This window comes from Euwallacea similis, chromosome 8 (genome assembly GCF_039881205.1).
Source record: "Euwallacea similis isolate ESF13 chromosome 8, ESF131.1, whole genome shotgun sequence".
Taxonomy (NCBI): Eukaryota; Metazoa; Arthropoda; class Insecta; order Coleoptera; family Curculionidae; genus Euwallacea; species Euwallacea similis.
This window is the reverse complement of record NC_089616.1, coordinates 2,550,139-2,577,456: the sequence shown is the minus strand read 5'-3', so window position 1 is coordinate 2,577,456 and position 27,318 is coordinate 2,550,139. Positions and strand designations below refer to the sequence as shown.

At 33.1% G+C, this 27,318-nt stretch overlaps 3 protein-coding genes across 7 annotated transcripts in view; all 3 read right to left on the bottom strand.

Annotated features, from left to right (window-relative positions):
- wdp (windpipe) overlaps positions 1–10,402 on the bottom strand; it is a 28,180-nt gene extending 17,778 nt beyond the window's left edge. The window contains exon 1 of the mRNA XM_066392751.1: positions 10,107–10,402. The gene's annotated coding sequence lies outside the window, so the exon portion shown is untranslated. The remainder of the gene's footprint in view (positions 1–10,106) is intronic.
- An 869-nt stretch (positions 10,403–11,271) lies between these two features.
- Nhe3 (Na[+]/H[+] hydrogen exchanger 3) lies at positions 11,272–19,639 on the bottom strand. Of its 5 annotated transcripts, none has more exons than XM_066392264.1 (13): positions 19,187–19,639; positions 18,491–18,783; positions 17,647–17,936; positions 17,212–17,361; positions 17,033–17,133; positions 16,772–16,974; positions 16,593–16,704; positions 16,349–16,502; positions 16,245–16,296; positions 16,030–16,059; positions 15,152–15,370; positions 14,930–15,022; positions 11,272–12,701 (listed from the first exon to the last, which is right to left on the bottom strand). In XM_066392264.1, the coding sequence occupies exons 1-13, from the start codon at positions 19,419–19,421 to the stop codon at positions 12,627–12,629; spliced, it is 2,007 nt and encodes a 668-aa protein (XP_066248361.1). In that variant the 5' UTR covers positions 19,422–19,639; the 3' UTR covers positions 11,272–12,626. The 5 variants fall into 5 exon arrangements, with proteins under 5 accessions (XP_066248361.1, XP_066248363.1, XP_066248364.1 ...); XM_066392266.1 differs by having other exon boundaries at positions 11,272–12,593; XM_066392267.1 differs by lacking the exon at positions 14,930–15,022.
- A 151-nt stretch (positions 19,640–19,790) lies between these two features.
- Positions 19,791–26,789, bottom strand: LOC136410307 (calaxin). Its single transcript, XM_066392398.1, has 5 exons — positions 26,762–26,789; positions 24,577–24,822; positions 20,581–20,701; positions 20,130–20,383; positions 19,791–20,037 (listed from the first exon to the last, which is right to left on the bottom strand). Exons 2-5 carry the CDS (start codon positions 24,807–24,809, stop codon positions 19,815–19,817), a joined length of 831 nt encoding a protein of 276 aa, XP_066248495.1. The 5' UTR covers positions 24,810–24,822; positions 26,762–26,789; the 3' UTR covers positions 19,791–19,814.
- Positions 26,790–27,318: the final 529 nt, after the last annotated feature.

The window sequence follows — 27,318 nt, the reverse complement described above, 5'->3', positions numbered from 1 at the left end:
TTTCGAAATAATTGCCGAGCAATTCAGATCTAAACCATATCAAGCAAATAAGCAAAACACTGGAAGGATCATTGCTGGAGAAAAAACGTTTAGTCGACAATAAAAGAAATTTCTGTAAATCACTGAAAGTCGCACCATGAGTAAGAGTCATAGTCCATAGCGCACCTATGCGGATTTCACGACATTCCCATTGTCCTTTGCTGGAGATACGTCACAAATATATTTCTTTATGCATAAATAAGTGAATTTTTGGGGATTTCTACGAACGTATTTGTTTACAATTAGAATACCCACCACGTGACTTTATGGGAATTTAATTAATTTATCACATCGGTCTTTGGACTTGATCAAGTTCACATTTGTTTTTATGTCAGCTTATGATGATTAAAGCTACCTATTACAATTTATCATCTTTCACAATAAAGCCCAAAATAGCTTTATCTTGAGGAATATTTGGTTATTAAATCGTATTATTAAAAATGGAAAAACATTCTGATCATGGACTTTTGCTTTTACGAGCGGTCTTACATGCACTGGCAGTTATTATTTCATATACATATGTACATATCTATATTGTGCATAAGTTCATTGTATTCAATTCGGTAATGGACGGTTAAATATTATCTATATAATGGATGTCAGGAGGCGTCCGGTAAATTCTTGATATGTTAACTAAATACCATTATTGGTTTGGGTGTTGACGCTTCCTTTACAGTTAGGATGTAATCGATTGTTAAGGACTACAATACGTTGGATCTTCAAAAGCTTTTGCAGGGAGTGACTCAGATGATTCTCGCATTTTTGAGATAATTTTCAATGAAAGTTACTAATTTCCAACGTAAAATCTATAGGAATACAGAGCGGCTCTATTGAAATAAATGTGAAATATACAGTGAATCAGAAAAATATTCGGACACTTACGTTATATATAAGCATAGCGTACATGTGTCTATACCGTATTAAGAAACAATAGATAATGGATTTTTTATAGTAGTCTTTGTAATGATATATTATTAACAACAACGTAAAAATATTAATCTATTATTTCAACAATTTATAATATTTAACAAGAATACAACGAACAATATATTTTGGACATCACAAAAATATTCGGACATTCAATCTTAAAGCTATTTACACATCAAAAAAGTAACTAATACTTAGTATAACCCCCTTTCCGATCTATCACATATTGCAAATGTCTAAGCATGAGATTTTTTATAAAATTTATATCAATTTTTTTCCAGTAAAATTCATTTTAATTAATTTTTGTTTGAAATATCATGTTATTTTATCTTTGTGTTTAAATAATGCCATACGTTTCCAATGGGATTAAGATCTGGGAATTAGACGGGAATTTTAATGACTTTTGGATAATTATACAATATCCATTCTTGCACAATTTTAGCAGTGTGCTTTGGATCATTGTCCTGATAAAACTGAAAAGTCCTTCTGCCCATGTCACTTGCATTTTTTAATAAATTCGTTTTTAAAATGTTTAAGTGCATTGTTTTATCCATGATACCTTCAATGAAAACCAATTCACTAATTCCCTGAGACGAAATACAGCCCCATACCATCACTGAACCGCCGCGAAATCTGAATTTAGCTCCTTGTTTGGCTTTCGCCACACCATTTGACGTCATTCAAAAAACCATCTTCTTTTAAAATAAATTCAGAAGCAAATCTGAATCTGAAGTTCTTATTTTTGTTATTGAACCAGGACTTTTTTCTAGCTACCCTCCCATTATGTCCATTTCTGGTATGCAGCATCGAATAGTTTCAGCAGATATACTTTTTTACCCGTTTCTTGTTCTAGGTTTACTTGCAGTTTAAGGGCGTTAATTTTGGGATTTTTCTTTCATAATAATACTTTTCTTCTCGTTCGTTTAAAGCATGCGGACGTCCGATTTGTTTTAAAGGAAAAATGTGATCTGCATTCTTATAACGTTGAATCATGTCATTAACTATATTTTTCGCAAAATTGAGTTTTTCAGCGATTTTGCGACAGAAAAGCTTCTTTTCACAGTTGAATATCACTAATTGTCTTAAGTCAAAACTAATATTGCTTCTATTTTTAATTCGACCCATTTTCTTTGTTTCCAACTTTAAATTCACGGATAACATTGATTTCACATTGCCAAATTGAGTTATTTGTTGAAACAAACATTAGAATATTGAAGAATCAACAAATGTCCGAATATTTTTTTGGTGTCGAAAATCGATACGGGATTAAATTTTTATCTATTTTTTTGTATTAATATGAAAATATTTACGTATTTTTGTTAGTAATAAGCAACTACAAAATCATATTAAAAAGCAAAACGAACACCCTTTCATTATTTTGCTAGTCATAAGCAAATACTGTTCAAAAGCATAGGTGTCCAAATATTTTTCTAATCCACTGTAACTGACATCCCCTAGACAATCTTTTAATCCGCTTAGAGAACTGTGAGACTTAAAATTGTTGGAGGTCCAAGTGTCGCCCAAAAACCGTCCAAGAGAAACCTATTGCGGAAAATTCCTCAAGTTTAAAAAAATATATACAGTGTGTCCGGGTTAAGGATTTAACACTTTCGTAAAACCTTTATTTCTTAATCGATTTTGACGTTTTTTTTTTTGTTAATTAGATATTCAAAATGCGCATTCGTCTAGTGGATACGATCCCTCTTTATCCATAATCATAACCAATTACGTGCATTTTTATGGGATCAAATTTCGGAAAATACTATTAGGGCTTTTTTTGGGATAAAAACGAAAACAGATTCTTAATTAGAATGACCTAAAACTTACCTGTTCCGATTTTCATTTTTCTACTGTACAGGATTTTCGAGAAAATCAATAAAACATGTTTTTTACGTAAACAAATTTTAAAATTGGCAAAAAAATTTGTTTTAACAATAATTAACTAAATTTTGATATTTTCAATCAACCCCCCAAATTCTCGTATACATTTTTCAATACGTCGACGATTATTTCTCAGTACTTTACTTAGTTGTTGTGGAGTTATGCTCTGACAAGCTTTTCTACTAGTAATACGAGCACAAAACGTAAGATTTTTTTTATTCCAGAATACAAGTTGTTGAAGAACATTGCAATTTTGTTCTTTCAATTATGCCAAAGTGTTTTAAACATTAGACAGATATTTTTAATTCATTACTTTGCTTCCTTTTTCCTTTGCTACCTGCAATGTATGCGGTATCCACAAGTTAAGTGTGCTGTGAAAACGAACAATATATTGCTATGGTTACGAACTGTTAGGTACTAACTGTTGGTTTGCTGTTCGTAACATAATCAATTTCACAGAAGTAAAAAGTTCGAAAAATGTCTTATTCGCTGCAAGAAAAAGTAGAAATAATAAGATTAGTTGGTGATGGGACGCGTACTTTTCGTGAAGCAGCAAATGAATTTAATCGACGACATCCAGAACGCAATATTAATCATGTAACAGTCGCAAATATCAACAGACGTTTTAATCGTTATGGGACAATTGTAAAACTACCGGACCAGCAACGTAATCGCGAGTCTCAAGGAAACCAAATAATTTTAGATTACTTTAATACCAATCCGCATTCAAGTCTGAGGGATGCTAGCAGAAATTTAAACATTTCTAAAACTCATATCTGGGAATGTTTAAAAAGAAGTGGTAAGAAACCTTTTAAACCAAAATTTCTTCATTCACTTGAAGCTGGAGACCAAAATCTAAGAATGGAGTTCTGTTTATGGCTCCAGAGTATATATCAAGATGATCCTAACTTTTTAAAAAACATCCTATACACCGATGAAGCTACGTTTACGACAAATGGTGTAGTATCGACACAAAATTGTAGAATATGGAGTGATCAGAACCCGAATTGGATAATCGAATGTAAACAACAATACTCCTCAAAAGTAAACGTTTTCTGTGGTATCTTAAATCAAAAGATTATTGGGCCATATTTTTTCAACGAAAATTTGAATGCTGCTCGTTTCCTGAGGTTCTTACAAAATGAGTTTAGTGACGCACTTGATGAGCTTCCCCTGAGTTATCACTACAATTTACATTTACAACTTGATGGAGCGCCCATTCATAATGTGGTTAATGTGAGAAATTGGTTAAATGATAATTTTCCCAATCGCTGGATCGGACGAAATAGTCCTCTTATTCGTTGGCCACCACGATCTCCGGATATCACACCCATGGATTTTTTCGTTTGGGGAACAATAAAAAATAAAATTTATGCCACAAGACCCCGGACCCGAGAAGAGCTTTGTGCGCGTATTAGAGAGACTTGTCAGAGCATAACTCCACAACAACTAAGTAAAGTACTGAGAAATAATCGTCGACGTATTGAAAAATGTATACGAGAATTTGGGGGGTTGATTGAAAATATCAAAATTTAGTTAATTATTGTTAAAACAAATTTTTTTGCCAATTTTAAAATTTGTTTACGTAAAAAACATGTTTTATTGATTTTCTCGAAAATCCTGTACAGTAGAAAAATGAAAATCGGAACAGGTAAGTTTTAGGTCATTCTAATTAAGAATCTGTTTTCGTTTTTATCCCAAAAAAAGCCCTAATAGTATTTTCCGAAATTTGATCCCATAAAAATGCACGTAATTGGTTATGATTATGGATAAAGAGGGATCGTATCCACTAGACGAATGCGCATTTTGAATATCTAATTAACAAAAAAAAAACGTCAAAATCGATTAAGAAATAAAGGTTTTACGAAAGTGTTAAATCCTTAACCCGGACACACTGTATATCTTTGAGGCAACTCGAAGTTTTGCATAAAAACATGCGTAACGTAAACGTAACGAATTATCGCAAAAAGTTAGAGAATTTCTCTCCGAATTGTTCCAGCTCCAACCAAGATAAAGGCTGTTTAAAAGAAATAGACACGAAATAGATGCTGAAGAAAAGTGAAAGAATGGAGAGGTCTCGAACATCGAGAAATTCTTATATTGAGAAGTGTTGTGGAACATATTCGGAACTTGCAAATTTTCTAATTTAGCCTTGGAAAGGTTACGAAATTTCTCATTAAATAGGATCATATCCCATAGATTTGGAGAAGTGGGGCACCTACATAGGTGGACAGCACCGGACTAAGAAAGTGAGCAAAAGGCAAGAATAGAACTTATAGGGCTGAAAAAGGGAAGTAAAGTGAAGAAGTGATGCGCGTGAGGTGCAGTGCATTTTAGGGAGATAAGGAGAGTAGTGGTCCTAACCGTATTTTCTAGAATTTAAAGCCCACTCCGTCAATTCCCATCGAGAAAATCCTACTTCGCTATTCAGGACAGGCCCAATAATCTACAGAAGAGTGAAACATTCGTCCAACCAGTAATTTCACCTAAGTACCAGTGAAAACAAAATCACTTAGCACTTTTCAAAACGCAATAAAACCGATTGGTCCTAAAGTTACTTTCATTCTTTACTGTCCACGGCATATTCGCAATCATATATGGCATTGTTCTACTTTCTACAATCTAAGAGAGCTGAACTATATTTATGTAGTCGCCTACCTCCATAACACCTTAATTGTTGTAATAGATCGTTGACGGGTCTTTAGAGTTAATATTATGCTAGGTCAGGCCACAATAATTCAATTACTCAATCTTTCATCTTAGAAAGCCAAGGAAGCCAATTCGGAGGTCGGAGAATTGGGTCAATATCACGGTAGTTGTAGGAAAAAGCGACACATGTGCAGTTCGAGCTTCAGGTCTACGGATTACTCACACACTAGTCCAAAACAAATACGATCTTGGATCATATTGATTACGACCTAAAGCTTTCACTCCCATTTCTAAAATAAGACCTGGTTCTTAGTACCGCAAGCTTAAAAAGAAATTGCCGTATCAAATTATGACTTGCAAACAGATTTGCCATTAACGAGCCTTTAAAAACTTGACTTTCATCAGCTCTCAATGAAGGCAATAGATACTCCTAAAAACTGATTATATTATAGAATAATTTTAGATATTAGAAGAAAGGATGATTATTTATACCTCAAGGCATTATAATAGTTTTATATATCCTCTCCAAAGACGCCTAATAGCACCTAAATTACGCATGTTTATCTTGAGAATAAATTATTTGTCTATTAATAGCAGCTGCCTTAATTTCAGAAATAAATTTCCCTTTGTGAATGCTTAATCAATAATTGGAATAATTGACTGACGATATTTTTGGACGAAAGCATAATGACTGGCCTTGATACGCCGAGACCTTTGCCTCTTGATCTTGTCACAAATAAAAAAATTTAATTTTAAACTCATTGTTCACTTTCAATTAACAACGATCATTTTATTTCCATTCAATCTCCATTATGGTAAGGCAGAATGGAGCTGGCTGAGTTGAGAGCGACCCTCCCTATATTTGAGCCGCCACGAGGGAGAGTGCCGGTAGCTGCATCACCTTAGACCGTTTAGAGTATCCCGGAATGAATCCCGGCGCAATTTATGATATTAGAGCACATTTAGTGGCAATTTAATTGAACGTAATAAAAGTCCTCACCAGCGAATTGGAAGTGAAATTTTGCAGGTCGGACATAATATTTCGCAATTTCTGCGGGAAGGTACGACATGCAAGAGCTGCCTTCATCAACAGAGATATCTCAATTTAACGTTTTTTATGACCATAAAATCCCCTTTTCCTCTTTCGTGACATCTTCAGACGTCTCATTTCTGAGAGATGCTACAACTCAGCCCTCCATCTTCCTGACAATTTAGTAAATCGATATGGTATAGCAATGATAAGAAATTCCATGCTGATCTGTTACTTTTTATATAACCCACGTACATAAAATTTTAACAAGTGTTTTTAATGGTTTGGCTCCTTGTGCAAATAACGTTAATTAAAGTTTAGTGCCAAAGTGTGAAACATTGCTTATTTCTTTTGGCATTCATTTCGCTTAAAAAAATTTACGACACTCAAAGAACCAGATTTTCTTGCTCTCGTGCTATATATGTAGATTCATGTTAACATGGAATTAAATATTTAAAACGGATACTTTGCTTTAACGATGAGGAGCACCAAGAACGTGTTATAGCACTGCATCTTTCAGGCTCAGTGAAATGTCAACTAATTAATGTAAGGCAGCATGAGATTTTTCAATTTTTGAGATATGGTAAAAATTATGTATTTCAACAATTTTTCAAAAATACTTACATTACTGTTAATTCTAGTATCACCAAAGTCGCTAATGAAATGAAGATGATGAAATGTGTAAAATGTAGAACTAATAGAATTAGGTACTGGTACCCAAATTTTTCTTCCTGAGATTATTATTCATAATGCGTAATAATCAATAGTCCTGTATTCAACAGCGGCCTTATGAGGGACGAGGTTGGGCGCCCGCCAGGGCGACAGATCAGAAAGAGCGGCTGATTTTCGTGGTCGGAGATTTTTCTTGGGAGTAGAGAAACAGTGATTAAAAATTTCGTCCAGGACATAAGGCTTGCTCAGGCCGGCCCTGCCTGTATTTATTTAATTCCCAAAAAAGCTGCCATGGTTATTTCAGTATTTCCACCTCAGGTAGATCGACCTTGTCAATCTAGCGAAACAAATATAGAATAAGATTTCTGTACATAACCAGAACTACGACCATCAAAACCCAAATTTTATACATAAAATTAAGTAACGTTCAAATTTGCTTTCAAATTTACTTCAAAGGACTTTCTTTTAGCCTAACATAATTATATCAAATACTCATTTAACTCTAAGACTAAGGCATGACTTTAGGCAGTTCTTAACACGCTCACGGTTAATAAAATGTCGTCCTTGGGGCTCCCCTAAATTGCGAATAATTTGGACTTTATGTTTGAAATTTATATAGGTATTTAAGTACCCTTATTGGGCCAGTTAAGTTAAAAATAATTACCAAAGTAGTTCTTTCTTTTCTGCTATCAGTAGTGAATATGCTACTACGAGAAAATGTTAGAAAATATGGAAATTTCTCTAAGGGTTGCTAAGAACCTGATTTTTTTTCCAATAAGTCGGGCTAAAATTAAAATCGTCTAATCTTGACTCCACCAAGGTTACTGCTTAATTACCAGGTAAAAAAAGTATTATTTTTAGTTAGTTTCGGAGAAAATTAACCGGTTACTAAATCTCACAGGACCTATCATCCTATCCTCATTCGTTTACTTTTTTTAAAATAATCCTATAGATTTTGCCAATTTTTTTTATACAATTGCAGCAATGTTGGCATTAGTTTTCAAAATATCATAAAGTCGAAGTAATTAAAACGATCACTGGTATTGAAAAAATTGATTTATCATTAAGTTCCCCACGAATGATGAAATACAAAGGAAGTCGGAAAATAACCAATATTCTTCCATTTACCGCCTTTCTTTGATGTATTTCCACCTCCCTTAGAACAATCATTATCAAAATACTAACAATGGATATTTATTGCCTATATATGCTAGAGGTTTCCGCTATTAAACTCATGCCGCATTTCTCATTGGTAATACACTATGAAGATAAAGTTTGCCATTATTAAATAGAAAATCTTAATTGAAATGGAAGCAAGAGAGACAACAAATTAAGAGAGAGAAAGCTAAACCAACGAATCATCTAGGAGAATTGTTGTGGAATGAAGCAAATTATGGCAATTTGTGTCCTGAATGGATGGACCCGATATTTTTTCAAATAACCTAAACCGACCCGATTTTCCTCAACTTTTTTTCACCTAACCTGATCTTCTCCACCCTAATTTCCAAAAAAATTACGGTGTTTTTGGATAACCAGAACTGACCTAATCTTTTCCCATTCGGTTTTCAAGTAATCTGGAACTGACCTGGCTTATTCATCTCTAATTATCTTGTCCAATCTGTTGTCAAATAACTGAAATTTGTCTGGTTTATTGCTCTCAGTTTTTCAACTGACTCGGATTTGTATACTGTGCTAGATCTACCTATTTATTATATGTATAAGTGTTTTCATTGTAACAAGAACCAAGGCAAATTTTGAAAATGAAACACATTATAGTTAAGTAATACCTAATCCATCAATGTCTGTAGTCGGCCTTGATTACTCTGAGATGAGGAAATGATAAAGAAGCAGATAATACGTTCTATGGAAGATAAAGTAACCGAAGATTCTGCAAATAACTCTAAAGGAAAAGACAGAACAAGAATATCTATGAATGTAATTTATCTTTAGAAAACTTGAACTTGATGAATGTCTCTAATTCTTAAACCATTCGAAACATCACAATCGGGAGTATAAACTTCAAAAGAACATGGGTACGTACATTTTTGATGTCAAGCCCTTCCCGATTACTGCCTAATGAGCCATTACTGATAGATATGAGCAATAAACTTTGACTGTTTGCTTATGGCTATTTCATGCTAATGTACTACGAGTACTAATGCTAATGCACTCCTAGTGTGTATTGCAAATTTAAGGGCAGGGCTAACTGAATGTAATTTCTCATTCAGTTTAAATTTAACAGACACATTGATGTGTACTTATCGTTCCATCGTATATGTGCAGAGCTAAATCCCGATAAAGGTAGTTTTGAATAAGGACAGAACTAAATCCCTATAGGGGGAGTGTGCATAAGGATAGAAGTAATGAAATGATCTAATAATTTTAATTTATCAAATCGGATCTTCAAATATATAAATAAACTACTCAATGGTAGTGCTTCAAGGATTAAAATATTCAATGTTTTTTTCATATCAGTAAGTCATATAACGTTAAAACAAGGAATACTGAAATATAATATTGTTCAAAAATCACACAACAATTAATAGCATTTTTCAATTCTTTATAAGTTTCATATTAAAAATCTGAATGAGGAACTTATGTTGCGATGATAAGTTTGCATTGGAATTTTTATTTATTTTTGCAAAAATCTAACAAACCTCTAGTCTTTTAATATTCTTTTAATACCTACAAACAATGGCAAAAAATGGTAAAAACCTACAGAAACAAAAAAAAATTGAAGTTTAGTGGTCCAAAGAGAACCACTATTTTTCTGGTCAAAGTTGCTGTTTGAACCAAAACATGCTACGTATTAGCATACAAACTAATAGAATATTATGTATGTCAAAACTAGTTAATAATAATCAACTTTAATAAATAAAAAAACACTGAGAGACTTCAATAAACTTACCCAATAAACTGGATCTTCAAAAACACACAAATCTAAAGAAATGATCTCCCTCTCTCACTTGATTTTCAAAAGTAAAGCATGTTCATGCTGCATAAACGGCCCAAAAATTGCTGCAAACTATGATTAAAACTGAAGGAAAATATTTAGAAAAAGAAATTGCGAATTGTTCTTGCTCCTTAGATGGAAAACGGCAAGTCACACGATGCGCGGTCTGGGCAAACCGGTGGCACGCACGTATCACTCCACGGAGTAGTATTGAATGATAAGCTGGTGAAATGAAAGTAGACAGACCTACTCATAACGTAACTGTATTGCGTAATCATGCATCGTGCATATCGTAGTCGATTTTTATTAAGGTGGGAGGGCTCATTTTGATAATGTACTGAGTACTGCAGACAATTTAACCCTAGCGTCCTTCAGAACAACGGCAGTCCTCAGCGCATAGACAAATGCTCACAGAGTAGGGTTGGCGCTGTAAAACTATAGTTTTACAGCGCATATATGGAGTCAAAATACGTACTCATCTCCATGAATTTTTTTACGGAAAAATTTTGTCGACCCATTCTTAAAATTCGTTAGGCGGTCCAAATAGGAAGTGCATCCATCTTGAAGATCTTTTAGTAGCAATATCACCATCGAATTTCATATTGTGATAAATTTTCAAAATTTTCAAATTTACAGTTTTTGTGTGATGCCCAAATTATACATTCTTCATAGTTCTTCGCTTTAGACACTTACTGAAAATATTGTAAGTGTAAAGTATTGCTTGCAATCGCACTTCTTCCATTAAATTCTAAAACACTACACAGGGAATGCAGAATTTTACTTATAGAATAATCTTTAGCTTTTAAAAATACATTACTTAGCGCTAGCAGTCTCTAGTAACAGTAGGCGCTAGATTTGTAGGTTTTTATTATTCGCCAAAAAGTCAAGAAGAGTGAGGTAATGACAATTAATTTCATATTTTATGATTAAAATTATATAAAGCTATACTAGTTAATACTACTATTTTAAAGGGGTTGCATGCTATATTATGAACCAGTGCTACCTTCTCAATGTCTTGAATTAACATTTTACTTTATAGTAGTATTTAGGATTTAGGTATGTGGATAGATATAAATACAAAACAGTCAGAGTCCAGCTTACTCATAACAGTAACAAAATATACTTGAAAATTAACTTTATTAATATTCGACGCAAATAACAAATAAAGAAACAAATATTCATATAACATATGATTCAAAAACATTTCAAAATTGAATTAAGTCGGTATGTAAAATGGTACGTACATACCTTCAATCTTATAGCTAATCAAAAATTCTCTCCGAATATTTTGTTTGTATCCATTTCTTGGAATATAATCGACTACTGGAAATTACCTGATAAACAAGCATACTTGAAGTTGAATCAAACTGATTTTCAAAGGTATTATCAAATAAATCTTTTCAAGCAATCAAAGTTTGCCTGCCTATTGGTGAAGTTTAGATAACAGCCCAAAATTTTTCAGACTTAGGAACATGCCTTATTTGAACTAAATACCTATGATCTACTTAGCACTGGTGAGTTATCACAGAATAGATTTTTAATGAAAATAATTACCTGGAATCTACTAGGTAGCACAATGTCAAAGTATACAAATATTTTTAGTTTGCTAAAATTTTAATCCAAGATTTTAATTATATAAAATCGCTAGTTTTAATTAATAATACTGCACATCAACAAACTGACTTTTTAATCCAGTCAAAAGAAATATCCCCCTGATTTAAAGCAAATAATAAGCTAATGTCAGCACAAAAACAACCTTGTTTTGCAGAATTTTAAGGAATCAACTTCTGTTCAATTAAACAGTTTAAAATGGAGTGTTTATGCCATTTTTTAAGATTTCTGACATATTCTTTTCAGAACTCAACCGCGTCTACTTGCATACCAAAACTAAGCCTAAAATGAAAACAACTGAAAAGTTATTGAAATGAGTAGCTTAAAATGGCTTTCGAAAGAAATAAATCTTGTGTTCTAGCGAATAATACATATTTCTATGATCTAATTCAATAATTTTAGCCTTCGACAGGAGTAGCGAATGTGCTACTAATAATTAATAAGTATAATAACTTCAAGATTTGCTAATAAATAAGGAATATTCAACATAGTCTAAACTAAAATAAATAAGGAAAACAAAACGTCAAACTTAACCTCTGTAATAAAAACAAGAAAAGGAACTTCCAGTCAATACTCACTATGCAACTACAACCAAAATCAGTGTATCCGTATGAGTGATATTTAAAATTAATAATACCTATATCACTTATTATTAATGATAACTCGTAAATACAGCTCTCCAAACATAGAATTGTGGTATGTAAATATCACTTCGTTAACGACAGCTACTTTAAAAGATACGTTATATCATGACTAGAAAATGCTTAAGTAACGAAGTAAGTAGAGGTCTATATCATTTTACACTTGATGTCCGCTGATAGAGGTGATTGGCTGTAAACAAAACTCAACATTAGTGTCCAGTTTTTACGAGTTTCTAAGATCCTCTAGCCTGAATGCTATATTTATATCTCCATTCGCATCGTAGTTAACCACCCTGTACTAAAAGAAGAGATAAATATCAGAAGGTGGCTAGAAATCTGATTGTGTTGGTATGTGTCAATGTAGAAAGGAAAGAGAGATTTTGGGGAACTTTAAGAAAAATACCAGTGGATGATCAAAAATAAAATACATACATACATTGGAACGATTTTATGGAAACGATATTCGATCTGTAATACCCATACACATGTACAGGGCGATTCATGATCATTGGCAGGTCATGCGACGTTGGCAGTTACACAGGGTATCCGTGAAATGACTGTACAATGCTTAATCAAAAACTTCTAAACGGAAAATAAAGCGTTTTGCCACTAAAGGGCATTAAAATTCTCAAATGAATAGTTTTCTCAAAATAATTGCCAAATACTTTTATCGATTTTCACTACTTTTAGAACCACGAGTTACTATATAAATTGGCGTGTTTTAACGCTAGCGAGATCTTTTTTTATACCTTGAAATATAAAAAATAAGCTTGTATTTTTGTTACCCCTGTACGAATGATTTTAATATTTTCTCTTCCACAAGCTGACTTTATTTTGAAAGTTTTTGTCTCTTGCAAAATTTTCACCAGACATACAGTTTCTTTACAAAAAAATATTTACCATACTTTCTAATTCATCTTTGTTGTGAAAACAGTTTAAAAAAGTTAAGTTTTACGTTTCCTACTCAACAAATAAAATAAATATTCCATATATCTGACATGCTGACAGTGCTTACTATGTTTGTTGTTGGTCAAAGTTGAGTTTATTGTAAATTGAATAATTTTTGGTCTTTTAAAACAGAACATTATTCTATCGCTGAGAAGGTTAACATGCTTCTAGTATATGGATTCTGTGAGGGAAATGAACGTATAAGCGTCAGAGTCTATCGTAACAAATATCCAAATCACAGAATTCCAAATCATCAAAATTTCACGTGAATTGAAAGGCAACTTCGGGAAACGGGTAGTTTTAATCCAGATAATCTTAATCGAAGACGCTAATATACAATTAGGACAGTGAAGGTCAAAGAGGCAGTCTTAAACAGAATTCAAAATGATCTCAAATCAAATTATAGATACTTGGGGTTCGAATTGGCGTTTTACCATTATACCATTAATATTTTAAGAGAGCAATTACTACAATCGTATCATGTGCGACACTTGCAAAATCTTTTGGATATGGATCTCGAAAGTCGGCTGACGTTTTGTCGTTTTATCAAAACAATGAGAATGCCAATTGCGACCTTTCATAAGAAAATTTTATTTACAGACGAAGCTGCGTTTATGAGAACGGAAATTACGAATGTACATTACATGATAAACATGTGTATAGTGATAAAAATCATTTTGTAATCAAGGAGAAACATTTCCAGCATTAATTGAAAATTAATGTTTAAGCAGGTATGATTAATAGTTTTATTATTAGACCAATTATAATGTCAAATCGGTTAACTATTTATCCTTCTTGCAAAACATTTTACGCGATGTATTGGAGAATTTTTAAATAAAACATATACTATAGATGGATCGGAATAGGCAATGTTGCACCCGTAAACTGACCAGCAAGATCACCCGACTTGACGCCTTTAGACTTTTTCCTATGGAGAGCTCTCAAATCAAAAGTGTATGCTTCCCCCATCACTACGAAAATTGAGTTAATGCACAGAATTTTCAACACAGCAAATTATTATGAAAATAAGCCCGACGCGATACCCAAAATAGATTCATTTTTGAAATGAATTTATTTGTGTATTCAGAAAAATGGTTAAAATTTTGAATATTTGTTACAAAAATTAAACTAATTTGGTAGTTGCATCAAGCGTTGTACAGTCATTTCAGGGACACCCTATAGAAAAAAAGGCAGCTATTCCGATATATTAAATGAGTTGCCCTGTATATTATTTAATTTTTAGGTTCGCTACATCTCTTTGATAATCTTTAGCTGCTTCCGAAATATTAATCAATGGTCTGATTTTTTATTCAAAATCCAGTTCTAATAAAACCCGTCACAATTGTAGCTCCCACCTCCAAAATCTCTCCAAAATGATTGTAACTTGCAGCAGCTCCAATAAATAACTTGAAAATAAACCATGGATCACTATATAGTACTATAAATAAAACAGAAGTCATTCCTCGAATCATGAAGATATCTAAAAGTCTACAAATGCCATGCAAGAATTAATGAAATAAATCAAAGAGCAACATAAAGTATGTCTATTGCAACCGTTCTAATAACAGCCTGACTTACTCTCGTGTTAAGTCTTGAGTTAGTTGTTAGGTCATTCTCTTCGATACAGAGATCCGAATCGGAATCTCTAGTTTTTACCAAATTTCCACTTTCCTAAAATAGCACGGAGGAATTGGATTGAGACACTTATCCTTTGCACTACGCATAAACTGAATTATTGTCTATAAAATGTCTTTGCGGGCGTTAAATTGGTTAAAATTGACATCTATAGTGTATACAAACCTGGGTCATTTGTTCCGTGGTAGTCAAAAATCGTGCTACCGGACTGCAGCATACAGGCATAGTATCCAGCAAAGTTGGTCGAGACTGAGTCAGCAAAGGTTTCATGTACTTAGTATCAAAAGATCCCCAAATTCGAGCCAAAAAGGCCTTGTCGTTAGGTTTAGGGCGTTCAGGAGGACCAAAAGGCTCATTAGCGTCGCTTTTAGGAGTAGAAATTGTCTGTAAATGTACAAGGAAAAGAAAACTAAATTTACGCATAAAAAGTAAACTAAATGTTATATTAATATATAAATATAAGAAACAAATATGACTATGTTTTTAATCAAGGGTGTAGGTGCCCAAAACTAGATAACACGAGTTCTAGCTAAATTTCTTCGTTGATGATGCAATGGCGGGGACTAATAAAACACCTGATACATGAAAGCTTATTCTTCTTGTTAATGGCATTCTATAAAAACAACTCATAAATTACTTGAACGAAACTAATCAAACTCCTCTAATACTGCTCGCGTATTGCCCTGAGAAATTATAACTGAATGTCCGATGGGAAAAGTTGAATAATTCCGAACGCAAACCTCATGAAATATTATTTTCAAAAACCCACATTATCACGGAGACAACATGCAACAAATAAAAAATCTCATGAACATGCTGAAATGTATAATTTAATAGTGTTACAAGCTCTCAATAATGAACTTAGCGAAGAAAAAGAAAATCTTACTTTTCTTCGAAGATCTATGCCTTCAATTTTCCCTCTTAACATGCATCAAGATCTGAGACAGATCTTGAATAGCAGTTATGACCATACATCACTTTGAAATTTAGCAATACTGCATAATCCTCCCACATGCGATAAAAAAAATAAATTTTGTACCTACCCCTGAACCCCTTTCCATCGAATTGTATACCTGCCAATAATTGAATTTGAATATAATTCTGCGATTCTTTACTAAACTGCCCGTATAGAATACAAACACATTGCAAATGAGAAAATAATTCTATATGTAAATTTCTCGTGTAAAGTATCAATGCAAATGTTGGGTAATCTATGAGGGCAAATTTCTTACATTTATTAGGCGATTTAATAACTTACACTGGGTGTTCCGTTTTGGGAAAGCGCCTCAGTTTCATCATCACTTCCAATACTAAAACAAAAGCTTAATAATGTGACAATTTTCATGAGAACAACACCCTTACGGAATCTTCAGCCACTTCAATAAATTCATTGTTGCTCCCCCTTGTATTATTACTGTAATAATAACTATAAGAGAGGTTGTAGTTAGCATGGCCTGTCTGGCTTCTGAACGTGTATTCCTGATTGCCAAAGCGAAAGACATGGCACCACGTAAACCTATAAAATAAAATTTGTATGACTGAAAACCTCTTACTCAGATCACCAAAGAAGACAATGCAAAACTATTCAAAAACCGGCTGCACTTGCCTGCGAAGAATAGCATGTGCTGGAAATTTGTGGGAATCTTAGGCTGTCTTCCCAAATTCAAGAGGAATGACAAAGGATATACATTAGCGGCTCTGCCTATTGCCGCACACATCTAACTAAAATTAAGGAAAGAAATCGTTTAAGCACTGATTTAAATTTGTTTACGCTGGAAAGGATACGAATCCGGCGAAAATAAACCAGGGAGCAAAATGATGCTTCGGAAACGTGAACATGGAGACTCCTATATAAGAAAATATGAAATTTTCAGCTAAAAAATTGAGCAACTCGAAAATTTGCTTGGTTCGTATTCTGGAATCCTGGGACAAATTGTTGTATGTGTAATGAGCTTGACAGATTCCGCAAAATAAAACTGAAACCACCCCTGTAAAATAAAAAAAATAAGTGAAAGGGCCTGGATAGGCAAAACATGTGATACTTACCTGTGAGATCAGAAGCTTCGGCGATCAGAAAAGTGCTGTATGACATAAGAACAAACAATGCAGATTCTAGAAGTGGAAAGTCTCGAACCCTGGTAAATTTGGTCATGTAACCTTAATTAAGGAAAAATTACTAAATATAGCAATTAGAACCATGACTGCAAAACTCGAGATTTAAAAAGGATATCAATGCAGTAATGCATCCCATCACAGCACCAATTAGCAAAGAGAGCATAAAAATTCCAAAAAAGTCACCTACTGCTTGGAAAAATGCTTTTATTTCAAAACCACCAGTTCCCAACTGGTATCTCTTTCCATAATGCTGAATCGACCTAAAATTATCCAATAAAACAAAAAATAACTAAGTGTTAACACCACCAATAACTACTATTGGTGAGTGAAATGAACAGGTTCTTGCGCTTTTTTATGCAGGCACATTGGGGGAAAAACCTTCGATGGAAAATAGGAAATTCAATACGAAATAAATTGCCGTTATTTTTTTAACTGCTGTGTCAGCTTCAGATGTTTTTCCCACACAGCCCATCGCTTAACTTGAATCGCCAATTAATCTATTACTAAACTACAACAATCTACTCTACCAATACTGTAAAACTTACCCACTAAGCACGATGGCGACGGCATCATTAAGAACACTTTCACCGAATATTAAGGCATACAAGTTAACGTCTACGTTAAGATCATGAAAAATAGCGAGGATTGTCAGAGGGTCAGTAGAAGAGATTAGTGCTCCGAAATAAAGTGTATCCAGGAATGTGAAGCTATTTGCCAGATGGGCGGGCATAAGCTGGACGCACCCATACATCAGTGCTCCCACAATAAAGGAGGAAACAGTCGTACCGATTATCGCAAAAGTTAGTATTGCACCCAGGTTACGGAAAAAGTATTTCTGAAATCCGGAGAGAATATTTTAGGTAAAATTGGGGGTTTGCTTTAAAATGTAAGGCCATCACCAACTATGTATATACAGTGAGAGCATTAAGTGCCCCATATACTTATTAGAATAATAGTTAATTTGCTACGTTCTAATAAGGAATTTAAAAACACTGTTTCCAATGGAAAAAGATAACAAATGTAATACTTTCTTAAAAGGAACTAGTGAAAATAGCTGAAGTGGTATCTCAATTAGATATAAATACTGAATAAATCTCCAGAGAAACCTAAAATAGGACTTAATAAATCAAATCATTTCAGGGTTTATTTATAGATTGATTAGCTATATTATACTTAATCATTCATATCAATAAATTGTTTTTTAATATTAGTCAAGGTCTTCATTTAAACAATCAGAATATGTTAAACTGCAATCCTAAATATACTCTATAGCGAGTTGTTTGTTGTATCATGTGGTTGCGAGTTGTTTGTTGTATCGTGTGGTTGCGAGTTTTTAGTTGTATCATGTGATTGTCAACATGACCATTATTAACAAATAACATTACTTACCCGTTTCAAGGAATAGCCTGCATGGAAAATAATTGGAGGTAAAATTATGTTGAAAAATATTTCTGGATCAAAGGTAGCTTTCAGATCAATCTCATTCTCTTTAACATCATCAATTTCATTTCGGAAAACATACTGGAATGTAAGGTTTTTGCTACCACCTGGCCTTGGCATATACAGTGATAAAGTGTCAGGTGGAAGGCTTGAATTATACCTCGTTTCATCCACAAAAACTTGCATGTTAACTACTTGAGAAGTTGCTCCAGAGTACCGGATTATAGCTCCAACTATAAGGCCTTAAAAGAAGACATTACTTGGTACTATAAATTGACACTGACATTTGTAATTATAGACTCTGCTGAGTTTAAGCTTGATGTTAAGATATCATCCTGGGTTCTAGACCCTAGTTTTTTGTATGCAAATTATTTTACACTATCTTCAATTATTATTTTGATATGAAGAGCCTCAAAAAAGGCCAAGAAAGCATTGAGAAATATAAATATTTAATGTTAAAATCAAGGTTAAAATCTGCAAGATTTTCAATGGTTTAAGTTATTAAAATTAAAGCAAGTTTAAATAAAGATCATTGCTTGATGACATGATATTGATGGAAAGATAGTAAGTTTCTTTGGATATTTGTGGCTTTGTTCATGGTAAAATTGTATTTAATCTTCAAAAACAACTAAAATCCTAACTTACCATATATAACAGCTAAGCCAGTCTCATGAATGAAACTGAATCTGCGATGTTTAAATAACCATATTGTAAGAACAGTTAAAATTAATAAAAGAGTATAAGACAACAGATTTAAGCTATCTATTCTATGGGTAGATTGGGCCTTAGCATCCAGCTGGATATCTGATGCAGCTCCATAAGCTTTGTTTATCACAATTTGCAGTAGTATCACTACGTTTATAATTATATTCAATGACATTGCTGAAAAGCTTTGGTTTTGATGGATATTAGAGGACAAAATAACCTCAAATTTAAGCAGCTTACGCTGAACCTTTTTGAGGAAATGGCTCTTTTAGTGTTGAGTTGTTGTCACAATACAAAATATCACGAATTTAGTATTTAACAAGTCCAAAATTGCACCTCGGTGTTAACGAAGTTTTTAAAAAACGTATTTACTGTGATTCTTATCACTTAATTTACCATCATATACTGTGTCAAAGTCAATGTCAGTATGACATTGGGCGTATTCAGACTCTTGATGTTTCAAAACGCCTCGAATTAGTTGGTCAACACATGTAAAATGTCAATAGACGAAAGCATATGGGAAAGATTCATTAAAAAGTAAAAGATAAACGCCACATGAAAATCTTTATTAGAACTTTAATGTTGTTAAGAATGTATTCTTGGACATATCAGATGGAAGACATCGCCCAAAGGCCTCTAGCAATAACGGCTCAGAAAGCACTGTGATCTGATAGTCGTGCAGAGACACTTTACCGTCCTTATCTTTATCCATTTTCCGTATTACTATATCGACCAAATCCTTGACGCTTTCGTCTGGATCTTCCTCTTGAGGGAACTTAATCAGGCAGTTTCTGAAAGAAGGTCGTAAATAACCTCTAAAATTAATACCAAAATCGCGGTGCGGCCAGCCTTAAAGGGAAAGACAGTGATAAGTTATACGTACTTTAGAAGTTGGAACATTTCGTCTTTGGTGACAAATCCGTCTCCATTCAGATCATAAACAGCGAAGCAGTATTCGCATTGTTTGGATATCTCACTTTTCAGGAAAATAGACATTCCTTGGAACCAACTTTCCAGAGTTATCAAACCGCAATTCAGTCTATCCCAAACGCAAAATATCCGGTCCATTAACATATTTTCTGTTACAATATCAAAGGTGTTGTGTAAAATTTCTCGGAAAACACTCCTGTCAATCCCCTAAAATGAAGGTGGGTACGAAATATCACCCTGTGGTACCGGGCGATGAAGAGCGAGAGTTTTCAAATTTTTATAATCGAATTATTTTAACAATTAATTTTTCGGTAAATTTCAAAAGCAAAAATTAAGAAATTTGTCAATGCTAATAGATCAAAATATTCATTTATCGTTGTGTACTTTTTGTTATGATTATTTACCTCAGAGACAGGAACAGGATTTGTCATTCCGGTTGTAGAAGATGCAGTGTTCAGTCTACTTGACGCCTTATTAAATGTAACAAGTTTCTTGTATATTTTATATAAAGCTTCAATTTCAGTTCTGAAAATAAGTAGCATTATTAATTATTGATAAACAACTAGCGAATTAAAAAAACACACACACACACGAAGCAGTTTTAATGGGTACTCATTACCCACATATTTCATGTTACATGTAAAAGATTTCGCTAAAAGTTCTATCGTTTTTTTTTTGTTATCAAAAAGAATGAAAAAGCAAACGAATATTTTAAATATTATACAAGGTGTCCCAAATAAAGTAAGTTCCATGGGGATTATACAAACGGTAAGAGATACAAGGTGGTTCAAATTAGAAAAACGATGCGTGTTTTTGTGCCTATTCAGAAAATGTTCTAAATTTAAAAATATGCCAGGGGTTATCAAAATATGACCAAAAAATTGAAAACTGCGATTTTTGAAAATCATAAATTATGAGTACACTGTTTTAAGTAAATTGTACGAAATTTGGCAGTTCTTTATTATCGACAACTACCAATTGAATAGTGTTTTCAAAATTTTTCCAGGACTTCTAGATTTCAAGAAATTATATCCAACTTTGTTATTTCTTATGGCCACCATATTGGATTTTGGTGCCATTGAATAGACAATAAAAAAAGATTTTTAACCATATATCACAAAGGAGCTCTTGAATCTACCAAAGTAGGAAAAATAAACAAAAACATTATTTCACCTTAGTAAGTTTAGAAAAAAGGACTTTAGTGTTGCTATGGATATAAAAAAAAATAACAACAAGTGCTATGTTTTATACTATTCAAAGAGTACTAATGTACGACGTATTCTGTTTAGTGGGACAATAAAAACTTAATATGTTTTTTTTTATATCAACGCAATTACAATTCCATAAGTTTAATCAAAAATAACAAAGGAACACAAGGAAGTGATAGGTACCTTTACTTACTATGAATAGGAATTACTAATCCTAATAACTATAAAAAATGTTCAAATATTTCTCCATTATGATTAACATAAACTGTACAGTGCTTAACAATAGACATATAAGCACTTTTTACCATATCTGGAGGTATTTCTTGAATAGTTTGCATAACTGCAGCCTTCAACTCTGCTATTGTATTGTAGGATTTGTAGTAAACCTTATTTTTTACATATCCCCAAACAAAAAAATCTAGAAGTGTCAAGCCTGGGGAGCGTGCTGGCCAACTGATAAGGCCTCAAATTCCAATACAATTATTTTCATATGTATCATTTATTTAGGTATTGCCTAACAATTAATGAGTTATGTGGTGGTGCCCCATCCCGCTGAAACCACAGATTAGCTACAGTAGCAAGTGGTAAATCTTCTATCATTTGTGCGATACTCTGCTGCAGAAACTCTAAATATCTTTCCCCAGTAAGTATTCCGTTAAAAGTTACAAATATCATATGTCCATTAATGATTCCAAGCCATACATTAAAGCCCCATTTGACTTGATGTTTCAATTTCTTGTTTATTCGTCGATTTACGCCAGCCTAGTATATTTTGTTTTTCCTGTTAAATATTCCACAATTTGGGAAATGTGTTTTGTCAGACCATAAAACTCTAAGAGGAAATTCAGGATCTGCTCTAAATATTCTCAAAAGCCAATTGCAAAAATGAAGTCTCCTCTCAGTGTCATCATCTCTAAGACTTTGGCTAATATATTTTCGGTATGGTTTAATTTTTTTTTCTTTAGGACCCGAGAAGCAGTTGATCTAGGTATACCAATATTATATTCTATTTAACGCAGTGAGATGCGAGAGTTTTCAACAACACTTCCAACAACATAATTTTCAACATTTTCACTAATCTTCGGGCTTTCTTCTCAAACGATCCATACTTAAGTAGATTTACTCTAAGCCTATTAAATATTGCGTGCCCAGGTTGACGCCTCTCTGGAGACGTGTGGAGATACATATTTTGAGTTCTCCCTGTATTTCTTCCAAAATGTAGCAGTCATTAATCTTCAGCTTTTCTTCTTCTTTCTTGATTTGAAAACCGTGTTATAATTTTATTACTTGAAAATTTCTGCTGAATGAAAGGGTAAAACTGATAAAAATGAAATAGAAAGAATAAAAATTTACCTTAAATACAACAATAGTGAAGACTTTTTGTTGAAGTTCGTTGCATGCAACGAAAGTATCCATAGCAACACTAAAGTATTTATTTCTAAGCCTATAAGGTGAAATAAAGTTATTGTTTATTTTTCCTAATTTGGTAGGTCCAAGGGCACCTTTGTGGTATATGGTTAAAAAGCTTTTTTTATTGTCTATTTGACAACACCAAAATCCAATATGGCGGCCATAAGAAATAACAAAGTTGGATATAATTTTTTGAAATCTAGAAGGCCTGGAAAAATTTTGAAAACACTATTCAATTGATAGTTGTCGATAATAAAAAACTACCAAATTTCGTACAATTTACTCAAATAGTGTACTCGTAATTTATGATTTTCGAAAATCGTAGTTTTCAGTTTTTTTGGTCATATTTTGACAACCCCTGTGCATATTTTTTTATTTAAAACATTTTCTAAATGGGCATAGAAACACGCATCTTTTTGCTAATTTAAGCTACCTTGTATCTCTTACCGTTTCTATAATCCCCATGAAACTCACTTTATTTGGGACGCCCTGTATATTCATTAAAATAATCACCTTCACTTTCCAAAACCTTTTCCCAACGTAATTCAGGGTTCAGAATTCCTTTTTTATAAAAAAAACTGTTGGTTTGCTTTTAGAAAGAAGAACTTAACGAATTTTCTTCTCTCTAGAGTGATCATCGTAACAATTTTCCTTTAGACTCAGAGTATCAATTGGTTTAAGTTTTAATCGCATTGTTTTCTAACAAAAGAAACATCTATTAATCTCAAAAGAATCCATTTTTTTATAAATCATTATTTCAATGATATAGAGATTGGGGGTGTGTAAACTTGGGATTAAGAAAAACGACAAGACTTTGCGGTACCTGATACTACCCCAAAATCTCGTTTCCTATCACTTGTTAAATATTTTACTGTTAAGATACTGAAAGGAAATGCAAAATGAGTCAATTACATACCTATAATAAAATAATGCTCGTTTCGAATCTTTTGAAATCGCCCAATATAATAACTATGAGAAGGCTTTCGGGATATTAATTTTTTAAGGGTATTCTTCAAGTAATCAAAGAAGAAAAAGAAAAAACTTGAACAAGTCATCTTAAACTCCCTATAATGGTTTGAATGGAAATTTGCAAAACTTCTGCAGACTGAAATACCTAATTTGTTCAGTTCTAACGTTGGGCTCAATTGTATATGGGAGAATCTGGAAACTAAACTAGTCAGCAGTAATCGATAGTAAATTAGTGTTTTCCATTCCATTATGGCAGTGCCTTTCATGCCACCCATCAAAAGTAGATCTAAATTACTTTGCTGCCTGAGAAACGTGTTATGCGATTTTATTTTATTTTAAAGCAGGGGGGAGTGTTAGTACATAGTGAATACAAATCCCTGCGTAATTTATAGCGTGCGATAGTAATTTATTAGAGGTATTTATTACGTTTTCTGACCATTATTACCTACTTTTGAACTTTTATACGCATTTATTGACATTAAATGTTTTATTTATTAAAAAAGTAAATTTCACAACATTTTTAAAGGTAAATATTCAGAAAATAAATAGAGTCACCCTGCACATCACAGTCGTAAATAAAAGTTTCATAAACTTTTATGAAATCTCAATATCTCAACAATAAAAATGCAAATTTACATGGCGCAATATAGTCCTCAAATAAATCCCATTTCCTACCATACACGATGTACATACTATTTGCTAAACCTCCGCAACTATTTAATACTCTAAAAGCTTCCATATCCCTCTATAGCCGAAAATAATAAAATAGAGAGCCTCAATACCTCAAAGATAAATATAGCTATAACTTCTCACCTGTTAAATTGAGTTTCCCGTTTCATTCTTTCGATTAGTTTGGGCGAACACTTGTAGATATCTTTCTCCCCCATACGTCTCTCCCTATTTTTTATGAATTTCAGTTTCGACGACTGATTGGGAGCCCCACTACGCCGTTGAACCCGAACACGATTTAGAAGACGAGCTATGCCCCTCAAAACTATTGCCCCTTGGCGCATGCTTAGGCGAGGAGAGGGCTTTTGGGGCATCATGGTTGTAGAAACTCTAGATAAGAAAAAATGATGTGAGTGAAGGTTAATGTGATTTTAATGAGAAGAGGAGAGATTTTAACAGAAAGGAAAATGGCGTGTTATGATCAAGAGATGCTGCAGCTAGCAAATGAATTTGAATCAGATGGATTTTGAACCTCTTTCCAAAGTATCATGAAGCAAGAATATAGATTAGATGATAAAGAATTTTGACCCAGATGCTCCAATTCAACTACACAATTGCTCACATACATATTCCAATAATAATTGTATCTACTAGAAACTGGCTTGGTGGAAGCATCGGAGAAGATGCTGCGGGTTATTGTAACTTAAAGTCTCTCTGCATCTAAATCCTAGATAAAAATATTTATAAACTGAAAATAGATGTCTTTTTTGTCGTAATTCTCTAGTAGGTATCACGGAACTTCAGAAATTGGAACACTTCCGTACACGTAATTCCAAAAACATTGGAATTTGTTCGCTAGGTTGCCGCTAAATATTAAATTATGAAGTTTTTCGTGCCACCAGAGGCAGAATGTCCGGATGTTAGTTGGAAAAACAACTCCCATAAATCATGATAAAAATGAGACGGTTCTCCGTATACTTTTACAAAAATGCACGAGCAAAAAAACTTTTAAAGCGAACGGGGAATTAAAATTTTTGGTGCAGGAATCTCAGTGGTGCACAACATTTGGGGCGGCAAAATGGGCCTAAGGCATCAAAAACTACTACCCTATAAATTTGCTAACTTGCCTCTGGAGGATATGGACTTTTATTAGAAATGTGCAATTTTAAACTAAACGTCTCAAGAATTGCAAAAACTATAAAAAAAACAAATTTCACGCTTTCACGCCCTGTATGTTTCTTTATATGCATTTTCCAAAAAAGTGTTTACTTACAAAACTATCTTATTTTGCAATTTTCTACTAATTCCTGAGACAAGTTACCAATGAAGTACCTTATAGCCCTTTATACCTAAAAGGAGATCCGTATGCCTATTTAAACTATAATAAAATACATAGTGCAAACACGCCGTACTATGCGGTTTTCGATTTCTTACTAATTCATATATTGAGATAGACTCGCTCTCAGAAATTTCTTTCACGAGATAGGAGGTTAACAGAATTTTATAGGTCTCTCAATTGTAAAATTAGATAAGTTAAGATCTGTCGATTCATCTTATACAATCATCTTACAGACTATTTAATTTGAATATTTTGATGAAAAGTGCACCAAGTTTTTTAAAATATAATTTAACTTTTAATCAGTTTTAGTTATATTGGTGTGCATAAAAAGAGGAAGAGTCCAACCAAGAATATCTCTCGTAACGAAGGTCCCGAAGAAAACTTAGAAATAAAAAATATGAAATGAGGGAAAGCAAGACAATCATATGGAAAATATTCTGTTAAGTATAGATTTTTTCTGCCGGTAATCATTTATTTTGATTTATATTTATTTTTCTTTTAATTTTTTTAAATTTTCGCTTTTGTTTATTCTTGAAAGTAACCATTTATGGATAGTTCAGGTTAATTCAATTTAGTTGGTAGGATAAAGTACTACTGACACTGCACTCTCGCATGCTATCACCTCTATTTGAAGGAGGACACGCAATAAATTACACAAAATTAGGTTTGATCAATATCACGAAGCGATCATTGAATACAATTTACGTTCCTACATACATCACATATTGTAACCTCATGAAAGCATTTGTTTCAACAGAAACGTTTCGAGACAAAATAGAGAACCATTGTTTATAAATCAGTGCAAATACTGTATTACCATGAATGATAGTGTAACCGCGACGAGATGGAAAATTTGGGTATCCACCCTCCTTTTCCAATTTATTACTAGTCACGCAATACTGTCGTAACCCCTTTACAACATCATGACAGGCAGATTAAAAGATTTTTAGTTTCATTCTATAGAAAATAGCTTATGTTCTAGTTGTTTACCTTATTAAATTGTCACTGCCGGTGTTCCTGCTGATAGTCACTAAAGAAATACGGCGATATTGGCTAAACAGAGACTGTTGCTTAGAGACCATATTATGTGTGTTATATAATAAATCACTTTATTTTCAGATCCAATTTGTAAGAATTGATTATATACATGTTTATACAGGGTTGTGCTTTGATGAATTATGACAAATATAAAGAGTGGCATTTTTGTACAAATTTTTAAAAACATGTCTGAAGCACGGGTGATCTCGGTTTATCTGTTAAGTTTCTAAATGTCTTGAAGATAGATACCTTGAAAATAAATGCTGAGACATAATCTTATAATACTTACAATGTCCCTAATAATATCCTTCGCCATAGTGTCCATAAAGTATTGTAAAAAACTGGTAATTACAAAACGCTCTAAATACTGTCTCTCAAAGGTACCTAGTCTAAATTTGAAATCGAATGCCTCCTCCCTTTCTCCCCCAAATTTTATATCAATATAAATAGGCAAGTGCTTCGTTACTTAGTTCACCTTTTAAGATATCATTCCTCGAGTAAAACACTAA

Coding starts and splice junctions, on each gene's coding strand:
- Nhe3 (XM_066392264.1), bottom strand. CDS start 19,421: ATGTCATTGAATATAATTATAAACGTAGTGATACTACTGCAAATTGTG. Junction 17,134..17,211: donor TGCATTACTGCATTGATATC/CTTTTTAAATCT, acceptor AGGTTACATGAC/CAAATTTACCAGGGTTCGAG. Junction 12,702..14,929: donor ACTCAAGACTTAACACGAGA/GTAAGTCAGGCT, acceptor CTCTTCTTTTAG/TACAGGGTGGTTAACTACGA.
- LOC136410307 (XM_066392398.1), bottom strand. CDS start 24,809: ATGATGCCCCAAAAGCCCTCTCCTCGCCTAAGCATGCGCCAAGGGGCA. Junction 20,384..20,580: donor ATCCTGTTCCTGTCTCTGAG/GTAAATAATCAT, acceptor CCTTCATTTTAG/GGGATTGACAGGAGTGTTTT. Junction 20,038..20,129: donor GAAATGTTCCAACTTCTAAA/GTACGTATAACT, acceptor ACCTTCTTTCAG/AAACTGCCTGATTAAGTTCC.